At 42.6% G+C, this 25,027-nt stretch overlaps 1 protein-coding gene and 1 non-coding gene across 2 annotated transcripts in view; both read right to left on the bottom strand.

Moving 5' to 3' along the window:
• Positions 1 to 24,551, bottom strand: part of HAUS6 (HAUS augmin like complex subunit 6) — a 58,630-nt gene extending 34,079 nt beyond the window's left edge. Inside the window, exons 1-11 of the mRNA XM_073636576.1 lie at positions 24,014 to 24,551; positions 21,959 to 22,054; positions 19,154 to 19,232; positions 18,869 to 19,001; positions 17,446 to 17,593; positions 16,620 to 16,682; positions 12,922 to 12,976; positions 12,626 to 12,799; positions 11,860 to 12,053; positions 9,941 to 10,070; positions 6,137 to 6,239 (exon numbers count right to left, since the gene is read on the bottom strand). Of these exons, the coding sequence (XP_073492677.1) occupies positions 6,137 to 6,239; positions 9,941 to 10,070; positions 11,860 to 12,053; positions 12,626 to 12,799; positions 12,922 to 12,976; positions 16,620 to 16,682; positions 17,446 to 17,593; positions 18,869 to 19,001; positions 19,154 to 19,232; positions 21,959 to 22,054; positions 24,014 to 24,147 (1,309 nt within the window). The 5' untranslated portion in view covers positions 24,148 to 24,551. The remainder of the gene's footprint in view (positions 1 to 6,136; positions 6,240 to 9,940; positions 10,071 to 11,859; positions 12,054 to 12,625; positions 12,800 to 12,921; positions 12,977 to 16,619; positions 16,683 to 17,445; positions 17,594 to 18,868; positions 19,002 to 19,153; positions 19,233 to 21,958; positions 22,055 to 24,013) is intronic.
• Positions 10,126 to 10,256, bottom strand: LOC141125033 (small Cajal body-specific RNA 8). Its single transcript, XR_012241335.1, has one exon.
• Positions 24,552 to 25,027: the final 476 nt, after the last annotated feature.

Below are 25,027 nucleotides of genomic sequence, written 5' to 3'. Positions count from 1 at the left end.
TCGTTGCTGTCCTGAAAGACTCCTGGAAAACAAGTTACCGGTAAGTCTAACTTGAATTTTCCCTAAACGTCTTTCATAACAGCACCTAAGAGGATAAATTGAGACTTACCACCTAGGGAGGGACAACAGCCTGCAAGGACCTTTCTGCCAAATGCCTGATCATCAGTGGACAGAAGATACAGTCTGTAATGACGGACAAACGTTACATAACTTGACCGTGACGGCCGCCTTACAAATTTGATCCGGGGTGGCACCAGCTTTTTCTGCCCATGTAGTGGCCAGAGCTCTAGTAGAGTGCGCTCGAATTCCCGGCGGAAGAGACAAACCCATCTGGGAATAAGCTTCTGAAATAGCCGATTTTAGCCATCTAGCAATTGACCCCTTTGATGCTTGGCGGCCTATTCTGTTACCAGAAAAAAGAACAAATAAAGAGTCCGAAGACCTAAAGTCCCTTGTTACTTCCAAGTAATGTAATAAAATTCTTCTTACATCCAAGTTATGGAATAAATTCTCTTTTCCCAGAAGGATTTGAGCAAAAAGTTGGCAGGATGATTTCCTGCGACCTATTATGAACTGACGCTACTCTTTGCAAAAGCTCCGGATCTGCTTTAAAGTACAATCCTATCTGGGTAAATTATCAGTAAAGGAACTTTTTTGTTAGAGCGTGTAGCTCACAGAATCTCCTTGCGGACGTAACTGCAACTAATACCTTTTTAAGTTAAATTCCTTAACAAGTTTGTCTGTAAAGGTTCAAAAGGATCTTTTGTGATGGCTTGCAAAACGGACAGGTCCCATTTAGGAAAATATTTAGTAGGAGCTGGTCTGGGCCTAGTAAGTGCCTTAAAGAATCTTGTAACCAAAAGGAACTGAAGAAATTGGTCTTTCTAGGTATACTCCCAGGGCAGCCATTTGCACTTTAAGAGTGCTAATCGCAAGACCTTTGTTTGCGCCATTTTGTAGAAATTCCAAAATCGACACTATGGGAGTCATTTACGAAAGGCAAATCCACTTTACACCACAAGTGCACTTGGAACTGCAGTCGCTATAAATCTGAGGGGTAGATCTGAAATGAGGGGAAGCTCTGCTGATTTTAGCATCCAATCATGTGCAAGCTAAAATGCTGTTCATTTTCCTTGCATGTCCCCCTCGGATTTACAGCAACTTTACTTCCAAGTGCACTTGTAGTGCAAAATGGATTTGCCTTTCGTAAATAACCCCCAATGTCTTCTAAGGTTCGGCTTGAAGGAGGACACCAAAAGTTGTAGACTCTCCAACCTTTAGCGTAAATATATCTCTGGTTACTTTCTTTCTACTGGCGAGTAAAGTGGATACTAGAGGCTCTGACAATCCTTTGTTCCTTAAAGTGGGTGTAAACCCTTTACAAACCACTTTTTGCTACAGGTAAGCCTATAATTAGACTTACCTGTAGCTACAATGAATATCTCCTAAACCTATACGGTTTAGGAAATATCCCCTGCATTTGCATGTGCCGACGTCATCGGCACATGTGCACTGAAGCAACGGCACATACGTGCCGTTGCTTCAGTCAGCCTGTGCCGTTACCGGCCAATCACAGCGCCGGAGCACGCGATACCTGGAAGTAACTCCAGGATCGATGTCGGCCGCCGGAGCGGTGAACGAGGACCGCTGCGGGGTCTTCGATCTCAGGTAATTCAAAATGAGCTAGTATGCTATGCATACTAGCTCATTATGCCTTTGCCTTGCAGGGTTTTTTTAATTTTGTTATTTTTTTTTTAGGGTTTACAACCACTTTAACAACTGTTCCTCAGATACCAGGCGGTGAGACTTAACCTGGCTAAATACAGGTGGTATACTGTACCTGAGGAAGCTGCCAGAATAGTTTGACTGTCATTTGTAAAATGGAGGCAAACCAGGCTCTTTTCGGCCAGAACGGAGTGATCAGAATTATTGACATTTTTTCCCTTTAGCATTTTCCTCAATACCAGTGGAATTAGCTGAAGGGGGGGGCATAGCCCAGATGAAAGTTCCAGGTATGTGCTAATGCATCTATCCCTAGTGAGCCGCTGTCTCCGTGCAAAGGAAAGAACTAAGGGAGCTGAGCGGTTTCTTTTGATGCAAACAAATCCACTTGGACGCCCCCACATCTTGGTGGTCAATGAAAATATTTCCAGATTTAAGCTCCATTCTGCTTCCTGAATTTGTCTGCTACTTCGTTTAACGTGCCTTTGAGATGCACTGCTGACAGGGAGTGTAAATGCTTCTCTGCCCACTCAAAAATTTCTGATGACAGCAATAGAAGAGCCTTGCTCCTTGTGCCCCCCGTTTGTTCAGGTATGCCACGTAGGGTTGCCACCTCATCCCTTTAAACCCGAACACATATTAATTACACAAGTTTTGTGGCTGATTAAGGTGGTAATTAAACTCACTTGGTGCCTTATCTGCATTTAATTAGCCTCAGAACCTGTGTAATTCAAAGGTGTTCGGGTTTCAAGGGATGAGGTGGCAACTCTAATGCCACGGTAGTGGCATTGTCTGATAAAATCTGCACATGGGAACCCTGGAGGTTTGGAGAGAAGGCAGCCAATGCTAGGACGACTGCTTTTTAACTCAGTCCAGTTTGAGGATCTTCCTGCTTCGGATCGTGACCAAATTCCCTGTGCTATATTTTGATCCCAGTGGGGCCCCCCTACCCCCAACTGCTGGCATCTGTCGTGACTGTCCGAAAAGACCATAGTAAGCCCTTAGTCAGTTTTGACAGACTGACTTCACCACCAAAGGGTCCTCTTGACCCTGGTGGGGAGTTTTACTTTTGTGTCTAAGTTTTCTGGGCTGTGCTCCCAAACCTTTAAAGAGAAAACTCTGGAGGGGCCTGAAATGAAGCCTCGCCCAATGAATGGCCGGCATTGTTGAAGTTAAGGTTCCAAGGGCTGACAATCTTTGATTGCCATCTCCTGGTTTGTTTGTAGCCTGCTACTACACCTCGTGACTTTGTTTTTCTTTTCTTCTGGAAGAAAAAAAAAACCTTTGTTCTACAGAATCCATTTGATAACCTAGAAACTGAACTTTGAGCTGGATTGAAATTTGATTTCTGAAGGTTCACAATCCAGCCCAAGGCTTCCAAATGATTGCGGGCCTTGGCCAAGTCTACCTGTAATTTCTCTGGAAGGGGCAAAAAAGAGGAGGTCATCCAGATAAGGGATTACCGCAATTCCTTGCAGACGGAGAGGAGCAAGAGCTTCTGCCATTATTTTTGTAAATATTCGTGGGGCGGATGAAAGACCAAAAGGGAGGGCCTTGAATTTTAGATGCAGCACCTTCTTCCCCTTATTTATTGCCAGCCTGAGGTACTTTCGAGACTGAGGGGCTAAAGGCACATGCAGGAACGCATATCTTAAGTTAATTTATGCCATGGAGCATCCCTTGAATAAGATTTCGGACCGAAAAAAAATGGAGCCCATGCGGAATCTCCTGTATTGGACTGACCTGTTTAAAAGTTTTAAAGTTGAGAATGAGATGAAAGCTTCCCGGCGTTTTCATTATCAGGAAAATATAGGAATAGAAACCCCGATAACATTCCTCGGGAGATACCTGAATCACAACTCCCTGTTGCATCAGATCCCCTAACAGGTTCTTCATGGCTAGGGCCTTTGTAACAAACCTGTTAAGGGACACAATAAAGTTTTTTTTCTGGAGGAAGATCCGAAAGCTCTATTTTGTATCCCTAGGCCACAATGTCTAGAATAAATGGGTTTTCTGTCATGCTTGCCTAGTGAAGAAGGAATTTCTGAAGACCTCCTCCCACTGGCAATGAGGAGTCATTGCGTTTTTTTGGTTGGCGCAGGAGGATGGAAAAGGACATTCCCTCTGCCTTTGTCCCTTTGTGCTGACCAATTCCTTCTCTTCACTTGGGGCCTATTGCCCTGTTCCTGAGTTTTCTGAGGTTGAAAAAGCTGCTTAACTGGCTCCTTTTTCATTTTAAACAGAAAAAGATTTTTTTTTATCAGCTGTCCCATCTAAAAGTGAATCTAGATCAGGACCGAATAAAAGGTCTCCATAAATGGGATTCCACACAATTTACTTTTAGACTATGCGTCTCCTGGCCAGGTCTTCAGCCATAGGGCTCTCCTGGTTGAATTAGTTAAGGCCGCGGATCTAGCTGACATCCTTATTGATTTTGCAGATGCATCAGAAATGTAAGCCACAGCTGCTGCTAGGGTTGAAAAATAATCCTGAATCTCCTGCTTGGGTGAATCTGCTATAATGAGGGCTTTTAGCCGATTTAGCAAGAACTCCATGTTTCTAGAAACCCAGGTAGTAGCCATAGCCGGTTTAAGGTTGCCCATGATGGATTGCCAAGCCCTTTTAAGCTGTGTATCCATCCTTTTGTCGATGGGATCTTTTAATATTCCCATGTCTTCCAGTGCCAAGTCAGCCGATCTGGAATCTTGGGAAAATGCAGCATCCAATTTAGGAACTTTGTTCCAAAGCGCCTATGGTTGTTCATTGAACGGGAAGAGTCTTTTATGCGCTCTTGGAAAAAAGGTTTTTCTTTGGATCCACCCATTCCTTTTTGATGGCTTCAGAGATAACTGAATGCATGGGGAAAGTCCTCCTCATATTAGCATCTAGCTCATTACTGATGCATTTAAATCCCTGCATGCAGAAGAAGCTGCTTCCTCAACTAAGGAGTCAATGCAAATTTGACACAAAGTCTTCTTCCAACCCCATGGGGCCCAGACAGGCCCCAGCCACCGGGAGGGGAAAGGGGGGGGGGGAGAAAAAAAAAAATGGAAAAAGAGGCACCATAATATACAAGGTAGACCCCCCCCCCATACCCGCTTACCTGGGCCTTGCTGGTGCCTGTCCCACTTGCTGCTGCCACAGAGTCCATCGTGGTGCTGCTTGTTAGTGGCTTAGAATGCCTGTTCCAGAGTCCATCAGCGCCGGACCAAAACAGGAATACAAGTACCAGGACCGCTCTGCCCCTCTCCCCCTGCGCAATTTCTGGAAGTGACGCTGCACCTGTTCCCCGGTGCCGCCCCTTGCCAGATACCTTATTTCCGGCCGGCCAAGTCTCTACTCTGCCACTAAAAAGATGGCGGCCTGTAATGCCGACATGCTGGGGAACCCCTTGAATAGCTGCCGCCGCCTAGGAGCGGCCCCGGAAACAGTCGAGCTCTCTCTGAGCTGAAGAGGGAGGAGTCCACTTACCAGCTACCCTTGGTGCAGCGTGGGAGGGGCGGACTCTCTGGAGGCGAAAAGGTATGGTGGGGTAGGCAGTCTAGCCTCTCAGGACAGCACCTAAGAGACCCTGACTCCCACTAGGTGTTCCCTTGCCGGAGGAAACAAAAAAACTGACAAGCTGCGGGGAGAAGCCTCCTTTTAAAATTTGGTAGAGTTGGCGCTTTCCGTTTCCTAGCGGGTGGAGCCACTCTCTCAGGTGCTGTCCTGAAAGACGTTTAGGGAAATATTTATTGATCATGAACAGATATAATCCTTAGCATATTGTAAGTTTACAGCTTATATGAATCACTGTGGTCCTGTCACTTGCTGTACATGCCATAACTTACTATAACAGGACCGCCAATTTATTAATAGCGTATACCTCATCAGCATGGCATTAGAAGCCCTTCTGACCCTCCAAAAGCCATATGGGGAGGGTGTCCCACACCAATGTTTCAGAATTTGGTATATGATTGACTTCATCCAGCCAAGTGATTGTGACCAATATAATGTGCAAAGAAGTGTGCTTAACCCCTTATGCTGCCAGCAAAGAATTGAATATGGTGGCACAAAACCGTTTCCAGTCATGAACTTATAGCAGAATCGTTCAGTAGACTCTCCATGGTCCCTGGCTGCTCTGCACCTATCGCTGCCCTTTGAAATGCCCCACAGCTCCTCTGATACCTAAGCAACCCTACTGCAAACACATCATTTGCTTTCAGAAAATGTATGGTTTGAGGGGGTCTTAAACCCTGCAAGCTGTAAAGGGAGAAAAAAAAAATTTGAAATATTGCAATAAAATGTCTGACCACCTGAGTTTAAAAGTGCAGTGCCTAACAAAAGGGTTTAGTAAATATAAAATTGCATACAGTGAATCAAAGCTTTTGAGCAACAACACACACACACACACACACACACACACACACCTTACCTGGGAGAGAGACTGGGTACTGACTAAAAAGACTGCTCCGTAAAGCTTCTTCTGCTGCAGGGTCAAATGAAAAAGGAGCTAGTGGGGGCTGAAGTTCAAGAACCTAGTCAGAAGATAAAAAAAAAAAAAAAAAAAAAAGTAAAAATAAGAGAGCCTACACTGCTTGTTGGACAATAGTCATCCTGCAGCATCGCCTTATATTTTTTGAATAATAAAAGGAGCCATTCAGTTCAATGTGCCCTTAAAAACTTGGCATCTGCTGGGCACTTAGGACTCAAAAGTGCCAATAAATACTGCAGCATTAAAAAGGTTGCTAGTCAACAAATCAATGGAATAAGTTACCATGGTTAATGTAGGTTCTTTATGCACAATGTTGTCATGCGACTATGCAAACAAATGTATTTTTTGCAGTTTAATGAAGATTAGGGTAGCCATTTTACTAGATACATTGCATACAGCCATTTTTTCTACCATCAGCGACAAAACGTTTGTTTAGCTCCAGGGAAATTTTTCATCGAGGGACACAGATTGAGAGACTGTCAGGTTATACTGCTGCATTCAGGAGAATTTGACTTTTTTGTACCCCATCAAGATTCATGCTTAATCAATGGTCTCTCTATTCAGCCAACTTGATAGGCCTTTTTCCAAACCTGACTTTGGAATACCCACCCCGCTAGACAGAACATACTAACCTGGAATGTGACCTTCAGGCATGGGGCATTTTTCCAGACCAGAGAGAGTACTGTGTTCATTAGCCATGGAGGGCTCTTGCTGTCCAGAGCCATGGCACAGCCCAAGTGTGACCCTGTCTCTATAGACTCACTTTGTGAATAAGCTGTGCAGGCCAAGGACCGGTAGCTACCTCAATACTAGATATATTGGACACAATTTACAATTCCTGCTTTCCACCACGTTAAATCGTCAAAAAGGTGTTAATACTGAGGAATGGAGTGCGGACATCGGCTGAGTGGAGTTTTGTACACTCCACGCGTTCTTTGCCCACCAATCCAGGTACCTCTTGCCAACACTTCAACAGTTCCAGTGCTGCCTGCAGCGTGCCCCTGATGTATCAGACACTGACGGCCCTAAAATTTTAACCTCTGCTAATAAAATTATATATATATATATATAAAAACCACACACACCACGCCATACGAATTATTGGCTGCACATGTATGTTTGCATCAGATAGAATAACTACCCCAATATAAAAAAATTAAAAAAAAAAAAAAATGTATCCAACCCAAAAATTATTATAGCTTACCACTCCTTAGATGTGGTGGTTGCATTAGATTCCCGTTTTAACCATTTCCCTACCAGGCCAATTCTGACATTTCTCTCCTGCATGTAAAAATCATCATTTTTTTGCTAGAAAATTACATAGAACCCCCAAACATTATATGTTTTTTTAGAAAAGACCCTAGAGAATACAATGGTGGTTGTTGCAACTTTTTATCTCACACAGTATTTGCGCAGGAATTTTTCGAACGCGTTTTTTTGGGAAAAAAACAGTTTTGTGTTTTAAAAAACAAAACAGTACAGTTAGCCCAATGTTTTTCAATTTGTGAAAGATGAAGTTACGCTGAGTAAATAGATACCTAACATGTCACACCTCAAAATTGCACACGCTCGTGGAATGGTGCCAATGTTCGGTACTTAAAAATCCCCATTGGCGACGCTTGAAATTTTTTTTACTGGTTACATGTTTTGAGTTACAGAGGAGGTCTAGGGACAAAATGATTGCTCTCGCTCCAACGTTCACGGCGATACCTCACATGTATGGTTTGAACACAGTTTTCATATGTGGGCGAGACTTACGTATGTGTTCGCTTCTGCATGCGAGCACACGGGGACAGCGGCGCTTTAAATTTTTTTTTTTTTTTGTTAATTATATTTTCTTCTTTTTATTTTGACACTTTTTTGAAAAAAAAAAAAAAAAAATGTGATCACTTTTATTCCTATTACAAGGAATGTAAACATCCCTTGTAATAGGAATATGACCTGACAGGTGCTCTTAATAGTGAGATATGGGGTCAATAAGACCCCATATCTCACCACTAGGCTGGGAAGCCCGAAATATTTAAAAAAAAAAAATAAAACAATCACCACTTCCCAGCCGAATCGGCACCGTTTTTTTGAATGGAGAGGCCGGGCGTGACGTCATAACATCGCGCCCGGCCTCTGATGATCATAGAGACTCCGGCGACCATCTGGTCCACCGGAAAGCTCTATGATCTACATCCGGCGCCGGCGGATCCGCTCTCCGCCTCACCGATCGTAACGGTGAGTCGGAACAAGCACCGGAGGGCGGCGGGAAAGCTCGTTTTCTCTTTTATAAAATATTAGTCCTATCTGCCATATAATGGAAACTAACAGAAGCAGACCTATTCGAAGTCCAGCCTAGGTGACGGCTATTGCTCCTGCCATACACACCATGGAAAAATTAGTGTAGACACAGATAAATAAGGGGACAGGGGATTATAACGATGCTAAGATAAAAGATGTGAAAATGAGAAGGAGATATAAAATTGCAAAATATTTTATTACACAATATTAAATACATAGAAAGAGCAATAGAATAATTAACAACCAAAAAGCATATATGTTGCGTGTGACCCAGATGCACAGTAGGGTGGGCCAGATGGAAACGGCCTTCAAAGCAAGGGCTCGGTTTCCTACATGTTTCGCCAAGGCATTGGCTTCCTCAGGGAACAAGCTCATGTAGGAAACCGAGCCCTTGCTTTGAAGGCAGTCTCCATCTGGCCCACCCTACTGCATCTGGGTCACACGCAACATATATGCGTTTTGGTTGTTAATTATTCTATTGCTCTTTCTATGTATTTAATATTGTGTAATAAAATATTTGCAATTTTATATCTCCTTCTCATTTTCACATCTTTTATCTTAGCACCGTTATAATCCCCTGTCCCCTTATTTATCAGTTATTTAATTATTTTGGGATGAGGTGCCGTATCCAACATAACCATCTAGCCATACCTGCATTTAGTGTAGACACAGGATGTGCATTTTATTTGCAGCATTACCAAGTGAAAAAGGCTACATAGAAGAAAAAAAAAAAAAAAAAACAAACACACCACACACACACACTTCAGTACAATTAATGTGTGCCAAATATTGATTTAACAATTTAGTGCAGATAATTTTGAACCAATAATAAGCCTGCACGTTTTCTGAGATCAAAATACAACATGCTGCCAATTACATTGAAGCTAAAAAGCTAGAGATATATAGCATAAGCTTGCTAATGCATTAAGTGTATGATGTAAAAAGGGTTATTATCGTAAGTAGAACTGTCAACTTTTAAAAAGGGTCTAGAAACCAAATGGAGGCTTACACCAGAATTCATAACTCACCAAACAAGAGCTTTAACATTACATAAAAAGGGTAGCTGGCCGACCTCCTTTAGAAATTAAATAAGGCATGTGAGTTTAGAGTTTTAATGCTATAGTTTGCCAGGTAGCAATGAATACACAAACACCTGCAAGTGTTTTTATCCATGCCATATCCAGTTTTTTTTTTCCCCCCCAGTACTAAAAAAGTGCCTGGTTTAAGGATTTATAAATAAAAAACTCCTACTTTTAACCACTTCAGGTCCACAGCACCCACTTTCCACATTACACTCTTTTAAAAAAATAAATAAACAAACATACACTGTTGAGCTCACAATTTTGGAGGCACTATGCCCTGCTAAAGAGTTGTCTATAGCAGGATAACGTGCTCACGGGCTGACAAAAACACACACACCTCAATTAAAAAAAAAAAAAAAAAAAAAAAATTACTTACTGGGTTTAGTCCTTTGAAGAGGCTAAAAGGTGACATCCCAAGAATACTCTTCCATTTTTTCTCCCAGTCCTTCTGTTTTTCCAGAATTGATTTATTAATAGAAACAAGATCTTCTCTTTTAATTTTATGTCTAAAAAGCAGCAAAGATCGTGTTAACAGACATTACAAGTCCATCTTAAATTAGCATGTGTCCGCTCCGTATCTGTCCGTGACGATTTCTCTCATTTCGCCCCGGTCATCAGAGAGCATTTCTATTCTAGGGAGATTTTGTGACAAATGAAGCAGATTTCATCTCCATCTGTGTATCAATCCCCCACATTTTACATACATCAACTGAATATGTACTAGGCAACCTTCACTTTTACACAAACTCAAAAATATTGTACTCTTACAGCTTAGAGATATTAAACCAAGAAACTAGTATTGGGACTCTTGTTTTTACACGCACATTAACTTTAATGGCGTCTTAGTCCATAGGATTCATTGAGTTGGCCCACCCTTTCCAGCTATAACAGCTTCAACTCTTCTGGGAAGGCTGTCCACAAGGTTTAGGAGTGTGTCTATGGGAATGTTTGACCATTCTTCCAGAAGCGCATTTGTGAGGCCAGGCATTGATGTTGGACGAGAAAGCCTGGCTCAGTCTAATGATTTGGACCAGTGCACAAAGCAAGGTTCATAAAGACATGGATGAGCGAGTTTGGGGTGGAGGAACTTAACTGGCCTGTATGGTCATAAAACGCAACGTTATAAAGCATTTGGCATTTTCAGATTAAAGGGAATGTTTTAGGGGAAAAAAGATAAATAGAAATTGCTTCTAAAAGCAAATGCCTATAAACTCTTGTGCAATGTGAGCTACTATGAGAATCTTTTATGCCACCTTTTCTGGCAGAAGTTGTCATTTTTTTCTGCTCCTAGTGTGCATGGAGCCTTAGCGCCAGTTCACAAACGTGGTGCGGGAACTGCAAGCGATTTTGAACAGGATTCACACCGCATTTCTGTTCAAAACCCATGCGATTATTCAGCAGTAAATTTTGAACCATTATTCTGTATGGGAGAAAAAAAAAAAAAAAAAAAAAAAAATAGGATTTCAGAGTGTCGTTAACATGCACACCCACAGAAGTTCGCATGAACAGGGTGCGATTTGGATGCGGTACAGTACCCGAAAATAATTTGCAGCACACAAGTGTGAACCGGCACTCAAAATACAAGAAAAAAATAAAAAAATTATTCTGCATCAAAAAATTCCACCACCATATTGAACAATATCCTTATCAAATTAAAACATCAGGTTTGCCGTAATTTATATTATACTGAGATAGATATCTAATCTATCTATATCTAGATTTTGTTGCCTACAGAACATCTTTAAAAAGGTGGACATAAATGGTGAAAAGGGTTCAGATTTACAAGGCCTAGTTCACTGTAAAGTACATACAAAATATCAACTGTTCAGGACGATTTGCATTACAATGTTTTTTAAATGTGTGTTTTGACCACTGTCTGTATAATAAAGTTAGTTTAAATATTTTTGTACATAAGTTGAATAACTAGTTTCTCAGGTTGGAGAACTTTGAAAGCTAATAGGAGAAAATTATATATATCAAATTGTTGGAATTGTGAATTTTTAATGGTTTATGTGAGCTTTGTACAAGTGTTTGGATTCCCCCACCCCCCCCGTTTTTTTTTTTTTTCATTTTTTATAAAATCACTAAACATGCGTACCAGAAGATCAAATTGTATGTACAAAAGTAGATCCAACCAGGACTCAATGTGTTAATACCCACCCACATCTATTCCACTCTCCTTATGTGAAAATTAAAAATCTTTACAAAAAAAAAAACAAAAAAAAAAACAAAAAAAAAAAAAACAAACAAAAAACAAACACCCCACACAACTTGTTGATTTTATATTGGTCTCACCTTGTGTGTTTTAGCCTTGTAAGAACCTCAGTTTCAAACTTAGCCTTTGCAGCAACATACTGACGGTCCACTTGAAGTTTTTGCCCACCATTGCAACTCTGTTCCAATTTGATTATTTTTAGGGCTTCATTTAGAAGTTGGACAATGGTTATAAGGTTCACTTTTCCAGCTTCATACACATTTTCTATTTGCAACTGTAACAAGAGAACATGAAAAGGTTAGAATTACAATGTCAGAAAAAAAAAAAAAAAAAATGTTTGGGAGATTCATCAAAAAGGTGTTCAACTGCCAATGCTGAATACATTTTTTTAATCAGCTGCATGAATATTAACACAGAATTCCTGACTTTAGTTTTATGAGAAGAGAGTCCGGTTTTGCCAAGGTAAAAAGAATTTCCCCCTCCCCAACAGATTTCCATAGTAAAACCCAACAGAGTTTATAGGGTGCCTGGCAGTAGACAGAATGTACAAATGCACAAAAACAAGAGCAGCCAGACTCCGAACAAGATCTTGGGTAGACATGCGGAACTGATGTTTTTTTTGGGCAGCATTTGACCATATGTCTCCATACATGTCCCTTGGTGATTTTAGAATTAGGATTAAAACGGGCCCCAGCTGTTTAAGGAAAAAAAAAAAAAGTGTACTCTGACATAATGCACCCCTTTAAGATGGAGTCCACTCAGTTTTGCCCTCTGCTTCCTTTGAGTATGACATGTCTCCACTCAAAGCTCTACACAGAATAATGGAGTGACTTTGGAGATGCTTACCCTTTGCATTTCATTTTCAATTCTGCTCACCAATGCACTGGGAATGTTTAGGGAAACCTTCGACCCATCCAAGCAACACTGATCAACATCTCCAACAACAACAGAATCCACAACTTCCACTTCTTTCTCCACAGATTTCAGGTTCCCCATAATGTTCTCCCACAAACGTCGCACCTTAGGCATGAAGAGAAAAAAAAAAAAAGAAGGGTAGGTAAATATGGCCCATGGAAGTGTTCTAAATAAATGTGTTTTTCTTTTTTTTTTTTTAGCATAGAGACCTGCCTGTGTTCACATACCTCCTTTACTTGATCTTCCTTATTTTCACCATAAGTTTTCTCATTTTGTGTTGCTCTGAAACAGTAAGCATAATTTATTGTTGGGAATTACAGCATGCAGACCAGAAACTTTACTGCAAGTACACAATGAAAACCATGCAGGAGCATATAGTTTTAAAGAATAGGTTCACATTTGGGAACGTGTTATACCCTAAAACGGGTGGAACATGTAACATGTTCCCACTCCTGTAGCCTCTTGCCGCTTTTGCACACCCCCCCCCCACCCCACCCCCCCACCCCAGCGATTGTCACTCCCACTTGGCTGCATTATTCATTCACAGAGACAGAGAACGAATGAGTTGCAAGTACCAACAGCAAAGGAGAAAGCCTTCAAAAAAAAAATACAAGGTTGAGGGATTATCAGCATTCAGATTTTATGAAGAATGCAACAAGAAATGTGAGGGTGCAATTAGGGTGGCTAAGATAGAACACGAAAGACACATAGCGGAGGAAAGCAAAAATAAAAAAAAAAAAGAAGGAGAGAGAGAGATTGTGAAGGTATTGAATTTATTCTTCTCAGCCTTCGAGGGAATCGGGGGGCTTCAGTAACCAACACTGCAGCGTTTATCCTCACGACACATCACAGGAAGCACCTCCATGGTTAACAGAGGACAGAATTAAAAATTAGACTTGGGAAATTTAACATTAATAAATCACTGGGACCAGATGGCTTGAACCAGAGGGCACTTAGGGAACTCAATCAAGTAATTGTCAGACCATTGTTCCTAATTTTTACTGACAGTCTAATGACTGGAATTGGTACCAGCTGATTGTCTTTTCTCCAATGTAACATCAATATTTAAAAAAAAAAAAGGGCCCAAAATACATCCCTGGGAATTACAGACCAGTTAGCCTAACATCAATAGTATGTTCTTGGAGGGGATGATAAAAGGACTATATACAAGATTTTAGTGTAAAAAAAAATAAATAAAAAAACAACAGTATAATTAGCAGTAATTGGCATGGATTCATGAAGAATCAAGTTGCCATCTAGATAAAGTAAGGTCAAAGTAAGGTCCGTTGGCATGGACCATAGGGCTAGTACATGGATTGAAAACTGGCTACAAGGGGGGGGGGGTTCAGAGGGTGGTGATAAACTGGGAGTACTCAGAATGGTCAGGGGTGGGTAGTGGGGTCCCCCAGAGTTCTGTGCTGGGACCAATTCTATTTATTTTGTTCATAAACAACCTGGAGGATGGGGTAAGCAGTTCAATCTCTGTATTTGCGGACGATACTAAGCTAAGCAGGACAATAACTTCTCCGCAGGGTGTGGAAACCCTGAAAAAAAGATCTGAACAAATTAATGGGGTGGGCAACTACATGGCAAATGAGGTTCAATGTAGAAAAATGTAAAATAATGAATTTGGATGGCAAAAATATGAATGCAATCTATACCTTGGAGGGAGAACCTCTGGGGGAAATCTAGGATGGAAAAGGACCCGGGGGTCCTAGCAGATGATAGGCTCAGCAATGGCATGCAATGCCAAGCTGCTGCTAACAAAGCTAACAGAATATTGGCATGCATTAAAAAGGGGATCAACTCCAGAGATAAAACAACAATACTCCCGCTCTACAAGACTCTGGTCCAGCTGCACCTAGAGTATGCCGTTTAGCTTTGGGCACCAGTCCTCAGGCAGGATGTACTTGAAATGGAGCAAGTACAAAGAAGGGCAACAAAGCCAATAAAGGGTCTGGAGGATATTAGTTATGAGAAAAGGTTGCAAGCACTGAACTTAGTCTCTGGAGAAGAGACGCTTGAGAGGGGATATGATTTCAATTTACAAATACCATAGTGGTGACCCCACAATAGGGATAAAACTTTTTTTTGCGGAAGGGAGTTTAACAAGACACATGGCCACTCATTAAAATTAGAAGAAAACTACATAGAGGGTTCTTTACTGTAAGAGTGGCAAGGATATGGAATTCCCTTCCACAGCCAGTGGTATCAGCAGGGAGCATCAATAGTTAAAAAAAAAAAAAAACACTATTAAGCACCTGAACGACCACAACATACAGGGATATACAATGTAAATAATGACATATAATCACACATAGGTTGGACTTTGTCTTTTTTCAACCTCACCTACTACACGAACTACAGTTCTCAATGAACTACCGGGGCGCTAGTTGAGTGCTCCAGGCAATTTGAGTCTTCCTGTCATTGTGTAACTGCCTGCCCGTAGGAGGTACAAGCAGACAGATACACTGAAAGTCTGCAGGAGCCCGAGATTGCACCTGTGACCTGCTGATTGCAGGTGCAGTGCTTTAACTACTTGCAAAAAAAAAAAAAATCAGGCAGGCCCTTGCACTTCCTAGCCGAAGGTAAATCTAAATGAAATCGAATAGGAAAATTGTATAATGTATAGCCAGCTTTAGTTGCTTCGCCAAAACTAGTCAAAAAAAAAAAATAAATAAAAAGCTTATTTGTAACCAAGAGCCCAAATATGCAACCCTTCCAGGTCTACTGTCTCTGAAATCATGGGGGAGCACACACCGGAAGGCCCCTGCAATTAGCATGAAGGGCTGGGGGAATATACCGTATTTATCGGCGTATAACACGCGCCGGTGTATAACACGCACCCCAAGTTTAGGAGGGAATTTTAAAGAAAAAAACTTTTAGGAGTTAAGTTTAAGGAAGAAAAACTTACATTAAAATGCCCATCAATGCAGCGTTATCTGTGTCAATCTGCAGCCTTGTCAGTGCAGCTTTGCCCCAGTGCAGCCTTGTCAGTGCAGCCTTGCCCCAGTGCAGCCTTGCCCCAGTGTCCATTGCAGCCATGTCAGCCCCAGTGCAGCCTTGCCCCAGTGCAGCCTTGCCTGATCACCGCGATCCCTGCCGACATACACAGCCGTGTGTAAATTCAAATATGGTGCCGAGACTGCAGGGACTCGGTGGAGCCGAGATACACGTACCCGAGAGTCCTTGGCTTCTCCCCTATGATGGACATAACTCAGGTCCAATGGCGGGACTGGGCGGGACTGTGAGCGGCGCCGAGAACTCTCGGGTAGGTGTATCTCGGCTCCGCCGAGTCCGTGCAGTCTCGGCGCCATATTTGAATTTACACACGGTTGTGTATGTCAGCGGCGATCGCTCCGATCACACAAAATTGGCGGGGATCGGCCTATAACACGCACCCACGATTTTCCCCTGATATATATATATTTTTTTTATTTGATATTTATTTTAACTTAACAAGTGTCAGAAAAAGATTTAGAGACTTTAAGTGGTTAAACTTTCTGCATTTACACATTGTTTAAAAAACTTGGCAGACTGCCTGGATTTTTTTTTTTTCCCACACAGAAGTTTATCCCTTTGATCTAAGAAGGAAGAGTTAGTTACAATGTTTCAAGTTAAAAACTTGGCAGACTGCCCAGATGTTTTCTTTTGACAGCTGAGTGAGCAGATAAGTCTCTCCACTTGTTATATGAAAGAATCACAAACTCTGCAATAGAGAGATTGTCAGGGGGGTTGAGATCACGATTTTTTTAACGATTAATTGTGCAGCTCTACTAGATGGCTGTGTTTTTTGTTTGATTGTGGATGATGCGTTTCCTGTTTCGATCTTACCTACTGGTGATAATTGGTTACCTTGTGAGCATGTAACTGAATTCAGACACAAACTTACTTTAGTTAAAACAAGGTAAGTAGTTACACCTACCTGCACTGGTTCTGCAAAGCCCCATACTCAGACCGCAGCTCCCTTATCTGCTTTACAAGCAACCTTTCAAAAGAGAAATATAATTACTCAGACACTTTTATTTAAAAAATACAAAACTATGTAACAGCACTGCAGTATAGGATTTAACTTGATAGTCTCCAGAGCCAATTATCACTTCTGTAATGACAGTTTGTTTTGGTACAAAGCAGTCTTAGGGCTGTTCACACATGCATCAATGCCAAGAGTTTATTCTCCATTTCTTTTTTTAAAGCCTCATAAACATCTGCCTTGAATATTACAATGGCACCACACCAGTTCAGCCACAGGACCCCCAGAGAGTCCAATTCTCACCCATCACGGCGGGTTTTTGCCACAAGGGCCTTAAAAAAAAAAAAAAAAAAACACAACACATACACAACACTGAACTCCCCAGCTGGGAAACACTGCCCTGCACCAGTACAGCACCCTACTATAACATTGCCAGGGTCCTGTTCTGCAGGGTCCAGTGCCAACCAGCAACATTGCAGGCCATCCCTGCAGGGTCCATGTATCAATCCTGAGTGCTGACAAGGTGTAGGATACAGATCAACAACTATAAGCTAGTTATTTTTATGCAGAGAGATGCACAGACACTTATGTCACCTGCAGACACTAGCAAAAAAAAAACTGAAGCCTTGCCTAACAGGGAGGAGTTATACCTTCTGGTCTTTTTCCAGTGTTTAATCACCTGATGGTGGAAGCAAAACTTTATTCATATTGAACATGAAAGGCACTCTGTGTCCTGCGATGTACGATAAAGTAGTCTACATTTTTCAATACTACTCACTGTGCTTTCTCCTGGTACTGCTTAATCACAACATTCTCCCTCTGCAGAGTTCGTAAGTATCTTTGACGTGCCACCTTATTTCTCGCCAAAGCCTTTTCTGGGTCTTGAATTTGAAACTGGAGGGAATCAGGAATATAGGCATGTGTGCCTACAAGAAAATAATTTGTTTATTACAAAAACAAAAAACCCTAAGCAAACCAACCTGCGTACGTACACACACCAAGAAATATGTAGTAACACTACTTTATGTCATTATTTCTCCTGACAAACAGTTAGCTTCCAGTGTTTTCATGCAGCGGAACTGTACCAATATCACAAAGACACATAGCTTATTCAAACATTTAGTCCCAGGTCACATGAAGCATACTACCATTTCAAGACTCTCTTTATCAAGGTATTCACCAACATTAAAGCAAAGCCTCAGTTTAGTGGTCCTCAATGCCACATAGAACTGTGCTCACAGTGTAACATGTGAACACCATTCTATGCAGCACTTCACTGTAAGACCAGACTGCATTATGGTGTGGAACCCAGGTGGGTATGAAATTGACAGCCTGGGCTTACAGGAAATGGTCGAATGGCATTGGATGCAAACATAAAGAAGACCAGCGGAGGACACAGAGGGTAGCACTGAAGAGTGCAAGTAGTTCTATAACAGGAAGGGGCCTGCCAAAGCTGGGATGGTATTTATTACAAGCATTTAAAAAATTCAGTCATAAGAAGCTTAAAGGGGTTGTAAAGGTTCGTGTTTTTTCACCTTAATGCATCCTATGCATTAAGGTGAAAAAACACCTGTCAGTGACCGGCCTCCCAGCCCCCCTATTTTACTTACCTGAACCCTCGAACTTGACCCACGGAGACACGCCCTCTCTCTGCCTGGGGTTTTCAGCTCTTGATTGGATAGATTAATAGCAGCGCAGCCATTGGCCCCTGCTGCTGTCAATCAAATCCAATGACGCGGGCGCCGGGGCCGAGTCCGGCATTTGGCCTCTATGGATGCCGAATGCTGGACTCGGGAGCGCGCCCCTCAAGGTAACCCCTGGGGGGGGGGGGGGGGGGGGCTGGTATCTGATGTGGGGAGGAGCCGCCGAGGGACCCCAGAAGAGCAGGTTCGGGGCCACTCTGTGCAAAACGAGCTGCACAGAAAAGGCAAGTTTGAGGTGTTTTTGTTTTTTAAATAGCAAACGAACCTTTAGTGTCACTTTAAAATCTATGGTCACCAACAACACACACCAAATTAGGAAACAGGATGTAAGCTACCAGCATGGCTGGGGGTATGTGGGAGGAAACCCACACAAGCAAAAGAGTACATGCAAACGCCATGCAGAAAACTTATTCGTCGGAATCAAACTAAGGACCCCAGTGCGGCAAGGCAGAAGTGAAAACTGCAATACAAACGTGCATTTATGACAATCCAACTTACCATCAACATTTCTTTTAATATGTTGTAACATAACATATCTGGCAAAATAGTACAAGAGTTGAACAAACTTAGGACCGCCGGGTGAAAGAAATATGGATGCAACAACCTGCGGAAAACCATTCCCAGCATCTTCCTATAGGGAAAAGCCACAATTACCACACAGAACTCCAAAAGCATTTAAAGTCAATGCACCATTGTTGGGGGATGAGTAAGCAGAAGAGGCGAACAAAAGGAATCAATAGTCACTGTAATAACAGAACTAAACAAGATGTAAAAAATACTTACAGAAATCTTTCTTAGCCAGTCATAGGATGCCTTCCTAAATTCAGCATCTTTCTTCTTATCCAGTGGAGGCCAACAATGTCTAGCAGAGATAAGAAATTCAGGTAAACAAAATTGTGCAAAGACCAAAACAAGTAACAAACTTGACCATCCAGTTCTGACCACCAATCCTCCAGGAAAGATGCTTTCAAACTGAAGTGCAGAGGAGGGCAACAAAACTAATAGGGGACTGGAGGACCTCAGTTACGAGGAATGACTACAAGCACTAAAAAAGTATACTTCCTGGAGAAGAGACACTTGAGAGGAGATATGATAGTGATATACAACTACCTCAATGGTGATCCCAGCGTAGGTAGAAAACTATTCTGTCTCAGGGAGTGTAAAAAGACACAAGCCACTCAATGAAATTGGAGAAGCGGTTTAACCTTAAGCTGCACAGGGGGTTTTTCACTGCCAGGGCTGCAAGGATGTGGAACCACCTTCCACAATTGGTGGTTTCAGCAGGAAGTAAATATTGATTTTTTTTTTTTTATTGGTAAACATTTCCAAAACAAGAACACGGGAGTAGCTTAATTTCTTCTTCTGCTGCTGCTTTATAGATTAATGCCAAACAGACTGCTACAGCTTTACAAGTGCCCACACATAGCAAGATTACCTGCAGGCAGATAATGCACATGTGGTATGCCCCTTACCAGAGAGTAAAGAATATTCACTTTGTCATTAAACTGAAAAATTGAAAGATAACCATTTGAGAGCTACATTCCATATATGTTGCTCAAACAATGGTTCCCACTGCTCTCAGAACAATGGGAGTGATTGGTGCAATTCCAGACGGCACAAATCGGTCAGGTTTGCCATCACCATGGATGACCAAACAGGAGTAAATTAGTCAAACAGGTTTACTTATCTAAGCCTCAGCATTTCTAGCAGATACAATGAGGTGTTCTACTTACCTGGAACAGTCGGATTCAAATTCAATGCCTGAAAAAAATTACCTCCGAGTATGTGCAACCAAAAATTTCACTGAAATTATACAATCACTGGGTCAAAGTGTCACAGTGAAGAAGCAAGCTAAAATCAAGATTCAAACTTTCAGAAAGTCAAATTTTGCAAAGAAATTTTTAGGAGGGTACGCAGTATAGGAAAGATCTACAAACACTGAGGCATAGATAAAAAGGAGGTTTAATTTAAAATGCTACTGAATTATAAACATCAAATAATCATGAAGTTAAAGTGGTTGCAAAAGCTGTTTTTTTTACCTTCATGCATTCCAAAAAACCCTCAGTGTGAAGCTACCTCCTCATGCATACCTAAGCCGATCTCGATCCAGCAATGTGTACAAGACCCGAGGATCTCCCAGGTCTCTCCCTCCCGACTGGCTGAGAGGCAGCAGCCATTGGCTCCCGCTGCTGTCCATCACAGCCAGTAGCAGGGGGGACCCAAGAGGAGGATCCGGGCTACTCTATGCAAAACCACTGCACACAGCAGTCAAGTATAACATGGTTTGTTATTGTTTTAAATTTAAAAAAAATCCTTCACAATCACTTTAAGCAAAGGCTACCTAAGTATTACAAGTCCATCTTTATTTCTTAATTTTACAATCAATATTTTAAATTCACAAAAGTCCCCCCCCCCATGTATCAGTTGCATTTAATGCATAAACACTATATTGCTCATTTAGGTCACGCTTGTATGGAATAGTCAATTAACTAAAATTGTTGCATAAATCAATAAAGTTACTCCTTAACCAATCCAAGTTCTTACAACTTAATACCCCATATAGGCCAGAGCAATCTTCATATTTCCACTTTAATGTTTGTATTGATTCAATAAATCAAATAAATAAAAAAATAAAAATCTTAAAGCAGTATTAAACTTGTTTTTTTTTTCAATTAAAATAACAAACATGTCTATTTATCTGGTCTGTGCAATGCTAGTGCATAGAGCAGCCCTAATCCTCTTCTTCTGGGGTGCCCCACCAGTGCTCAAGCCCCCCCCCCCCTATTCAGCAGGTGCCCCCACAGAAAGCAGCTTCCCCTGGGGGCACCTGTGTGTGCTCCTGAGTCCTGCTGCTGCGTCCATGGACACAGACCACAGGGACTTGACCCTGCCTTGTGCTCCCATGTATCAGCTTTTGATTGACAGGAGCGGGAGCCAATTGCCCCAGCTGCTAGAGAATCAGTCCAATGGCTAACTATGCTGTGCCTTCAGGCCTAGTGTGGTCAGTTTTTGGTAGGACAGCAGAGGGACTGGCAGGAACACCAGGGATTTCAAACAAAGGAATACAAAAAACAGGATATTTCATACAGGTACATGGTACAGTAGGTGCATATTAGGAATATGAAGTGCTGGGTTTACATTTAAAGCCCAACTCCGGGCAAAATTTTTGTTCCCCCATGCAGTCAGGCTGTGTCTGAACTACATGAGTAAACTGGTCGTTTTTTCTAGGGGTAAGAACAAAGTTTATACTCACCTGATCCACCAATCATCTGGAAAACCACAGTTCTCCAAAGGTCCAGTGGTGGACTGTTCATGACATCAGCATGCTCAATGGACAGGAACAGTCCATTTTTAAGACCACTGAAGCGCAAGCATGGGGGTGCTGGGCCAGTCTTGTGCGGGGAGGATCAGCAGATCAGGTAAGTATATCTCCGCTGTCCTCTCCACTACCAATAAACTAGCAATTAACCCATGCAGTGCAGGCACAGCCCCACTGCACAGGAAAGAAAAAAAAATGACCGGAGTTAAACTTTAAGAATGCAAAAATATACAGAAGAATAACTAGCAAATGCTTAAAAATTTGTTTACCTGAAAACCTCCTTGCACTGGACAGCATTGAGCTTTGAAAAGAGAAAGTGGAAAACCACATAAAATGCATCCTTATTGGGCTTATCAAACATGTTCCTGGAAGAGGCAAAAAAGGCACTTTAAAACACGAATATTGAAAATTGAGGCAAAAAAAAAAAAAACACACAACACACCCCAAAAGGCAAAAGAGTATGGCCGTTGTCTTAAGCCCAGCTATACAGCACATGGATTGAAGTTCGGCTGGTGCAGAAGGGACCAGCTGAATTGCGATCCACATATGGCCAGGTTGGTTGTACACAGGTACATCTATCGACTGACTTGTGTACAACCAGCCAGTTGTAAATTCTTTTTCTCGACTATCGCTGGCAATATTGATGAGTGTATTCTGACAACAGGTGAAATATCCCCACTGTTAGAATACAATAGTGCTGTAAGAGAGATTCCCCCACCCACATCTAGAATGGGGAAATAGAGGGGGTGGGAAGGACTCATGTATGACCAGCCTTAAGGTATTACACCGTTAAGCTGGCCATAGATAATTAGTTACTCCCCCCCTCCCCCCCATTTAGCCAGTGTGGTAAACGATAGGAAAGGAACAGATTCGTCCATCCATACAAATGTCCCCAGGGACATTGTGCTCTGATAGCAGGACTCTAACCTATCATAATACATGGAAGAGTTGTTCCAGCTGCAACTTTTTTTTTTTTTTTTTTTGTAGCTGCTGACTTTTAATAAGGACACTTACCTGTCTAGGGAGCCCGCGATGTTAACCCCCCCGGGGCCGATCAGTCTATCGAATCTGGAGCAGGCAATGCCATTCTAAGGGAAACCAGCAGTGGGGCCTTCAGGCTTTGTTTCGTGTGGCGCTTTCTGAAATGATGAAATGATGCCCTGGGCCGCAACGAGCTAGGACAGAAGTACATTATGTACTTCATTAAATAAAATAAAAAAATAGTTATCCAAAAATGAGTGGTGGAGGGGTGGTCTTTCCTTTAAGACCAAGTTGTAAAAGTGAGACGCCGCTTTAATCAGTGACTGCTGATCGGTAAATCTAAATCAATTTCTGTGGAACGGGGCCAGACGCACTAGAATAGCCGCCCAATGCAGTCCCATCACACCTAATGTGAATGGACTCTAAGGCCGCGTACACACGGGTGGACTTTTCGACCGGACTGGTCCGGCAGACTTTCCAGCGGACTTTCGACAGACTTGCCTACACACGATCACACCAAAGTCCGACGGATTTGTATGTGATGACGTACACAGGACTAAAATAAGGAAGTTGATAGCCAGTAGCCAATAGCTGTCCTAGCGTAGGTTTTCGTCCGTCGGATAGCATACAGACAAGCGGATTTCTGGGTCCGGAGAGTTACGACGTAAAGATTTAAAGCATGTTCCAAATCTAAAGTCTGTCAGATTTGCGACTGGAAAAGTCGGCTGAAGCCCACACGCGATCGGATTGTCCGCCGGATTTGGTCTGTCGGACAAGTCCGGTCGAAAAGTCAGACTGTGTGTACGCTGCATAAAGCTCCTTTCACAAGATGTGGTCCGATCAGCAGATCCAGCAGCAAATCCCCTGATCAGAGCCAAACGGGACATGTGCAGGTATTTTGACATTCATACCTGCTGAGCTTGTACCCGACACGGGCAGACCCTTGGCAGCTCTATAGGTGACCGGGTGTAAAACAGATTCTGCTGTCCATTTACCTCAGGCTACCACTGATCCAGTCTGGAAAAATGGACAGATGCAGCTATATTCCATTAGGTTTTCCAGACTTAGAGGAGTAGACAGGTACAAGTGGACACAAGTCTGTTTCCATCCATCTGTCCTGATTGGAACGTAGGGGCCTAAGGGGAGCTGGAAAAACCACAGCTCAAGCACGTATTTTTACAGTGCCCACTTTTGAGTATGAGAAACGACAGTGGAAATGGGGAAGAGGTTTGCTGTGGCCTGCATAGTGATGTTGTCACCAGTAAGAGGCAGACAGGTGTGACCTAACTCTGGTCCCTGTACAGGAAGAAAAGTACGATCCTATGTAGATCTAGGCCACTCACACTGCAAAGGACACATGGGCCAGCGGTTTGTTGATCGTAGCAGCCTCTGCTCCAGCCTCGAAGCCCAGGGCCTGCAGAGTCAGCCACAGGTGCTCCTTTCTCCAGGCGGGCTGGGATCGTGCGGAGCTCTGCATTCTGCCGACCAGGGAATACAAACAAGACCGAACCGACCGGGGAAGAACAAACTAGAAAGAGCAGTAGGCGGGCTAGTCAGGGAAGCCAGCACTTATCCAGCCACCACAATAATATAGGTGTCCTCGCGGCTCTACTCGCCGGCTGCCAAACACTGCTCGCCGGTTTCCTTCCTCTTCATTCCAACACTAAAAACTTTTCTTCCTGCAGAAAAGGACGCCGCCATTTTTTTTTTTTTTTTTTTGTTTCCTCCGAACCGCCAAAACAGAGCTGTGCACTTTAACCAATCAGCTGGCAGAGCAGCCACAGCCCTCTACTGGGAGAAGTGGTGGGGGCGTATTCTGTACAGTCAGCCAATGGCGGGACGGGAAACAGTAATGGGCGGGAATTAAGCAGAAACAAAGGCGTGCAGACGTCGCCTGGCTGCGTGGCGCGTGCGCGTCCCCGTTTTGAACAACTTTGCTATGGGCTGAGGTTATTCAACGTATCTCTGTCGTTGAAGTACCACACGGTGTCGCTCCATCCATACACAGCTGTTGCGCAGCTGAACACCTAAACAGAGTCTGTGTTTACATCCTACTAATAAACTATAGGCATGCAGGTGGACCGTAGTAGCAGGAATATCTTAATAGCATAAAGGGGCCCTATCGGCCTGACCCAAATGTCTCTCAAAGCGGTAGTAAATTGTTATTTTTACCTGCAGGTAAGTCTATAATAAGGCTTACCTTTAGGTAAAAGAGCCCTTTCACACTGCCGTCGGTGGTAAAGCGCCACTAGTTTTAGCGGCACTTTACCGTAGTTCTTTCAGCACTTTTCAGGCACTAGCGGGACGCTTTTAATCACCCGCTAGCAGCCGAATAAAGGGTTAAAAGCACCGCTGTC

This window comes from Aquarana catesbeiana, linkage group LG01 (genome assembly GCF_042186555.1).
Source record: "Aquarana catesbeiana isolate 2022-GZ linkage group LG01, ASM4218655v1, whole genome shotgun sequence".
Lineage (NCBI taxonomy): Eukaryota > Metazoa > Chordata > Amphibia > Anura > Ranidae > Aquarana > Aquarana catesbeiana.
The sequence above is the reverse complement of the archived record's forward strand: the minus strand, read 5'-3'. Positions and strand labels throughout refer to the sequence as shown.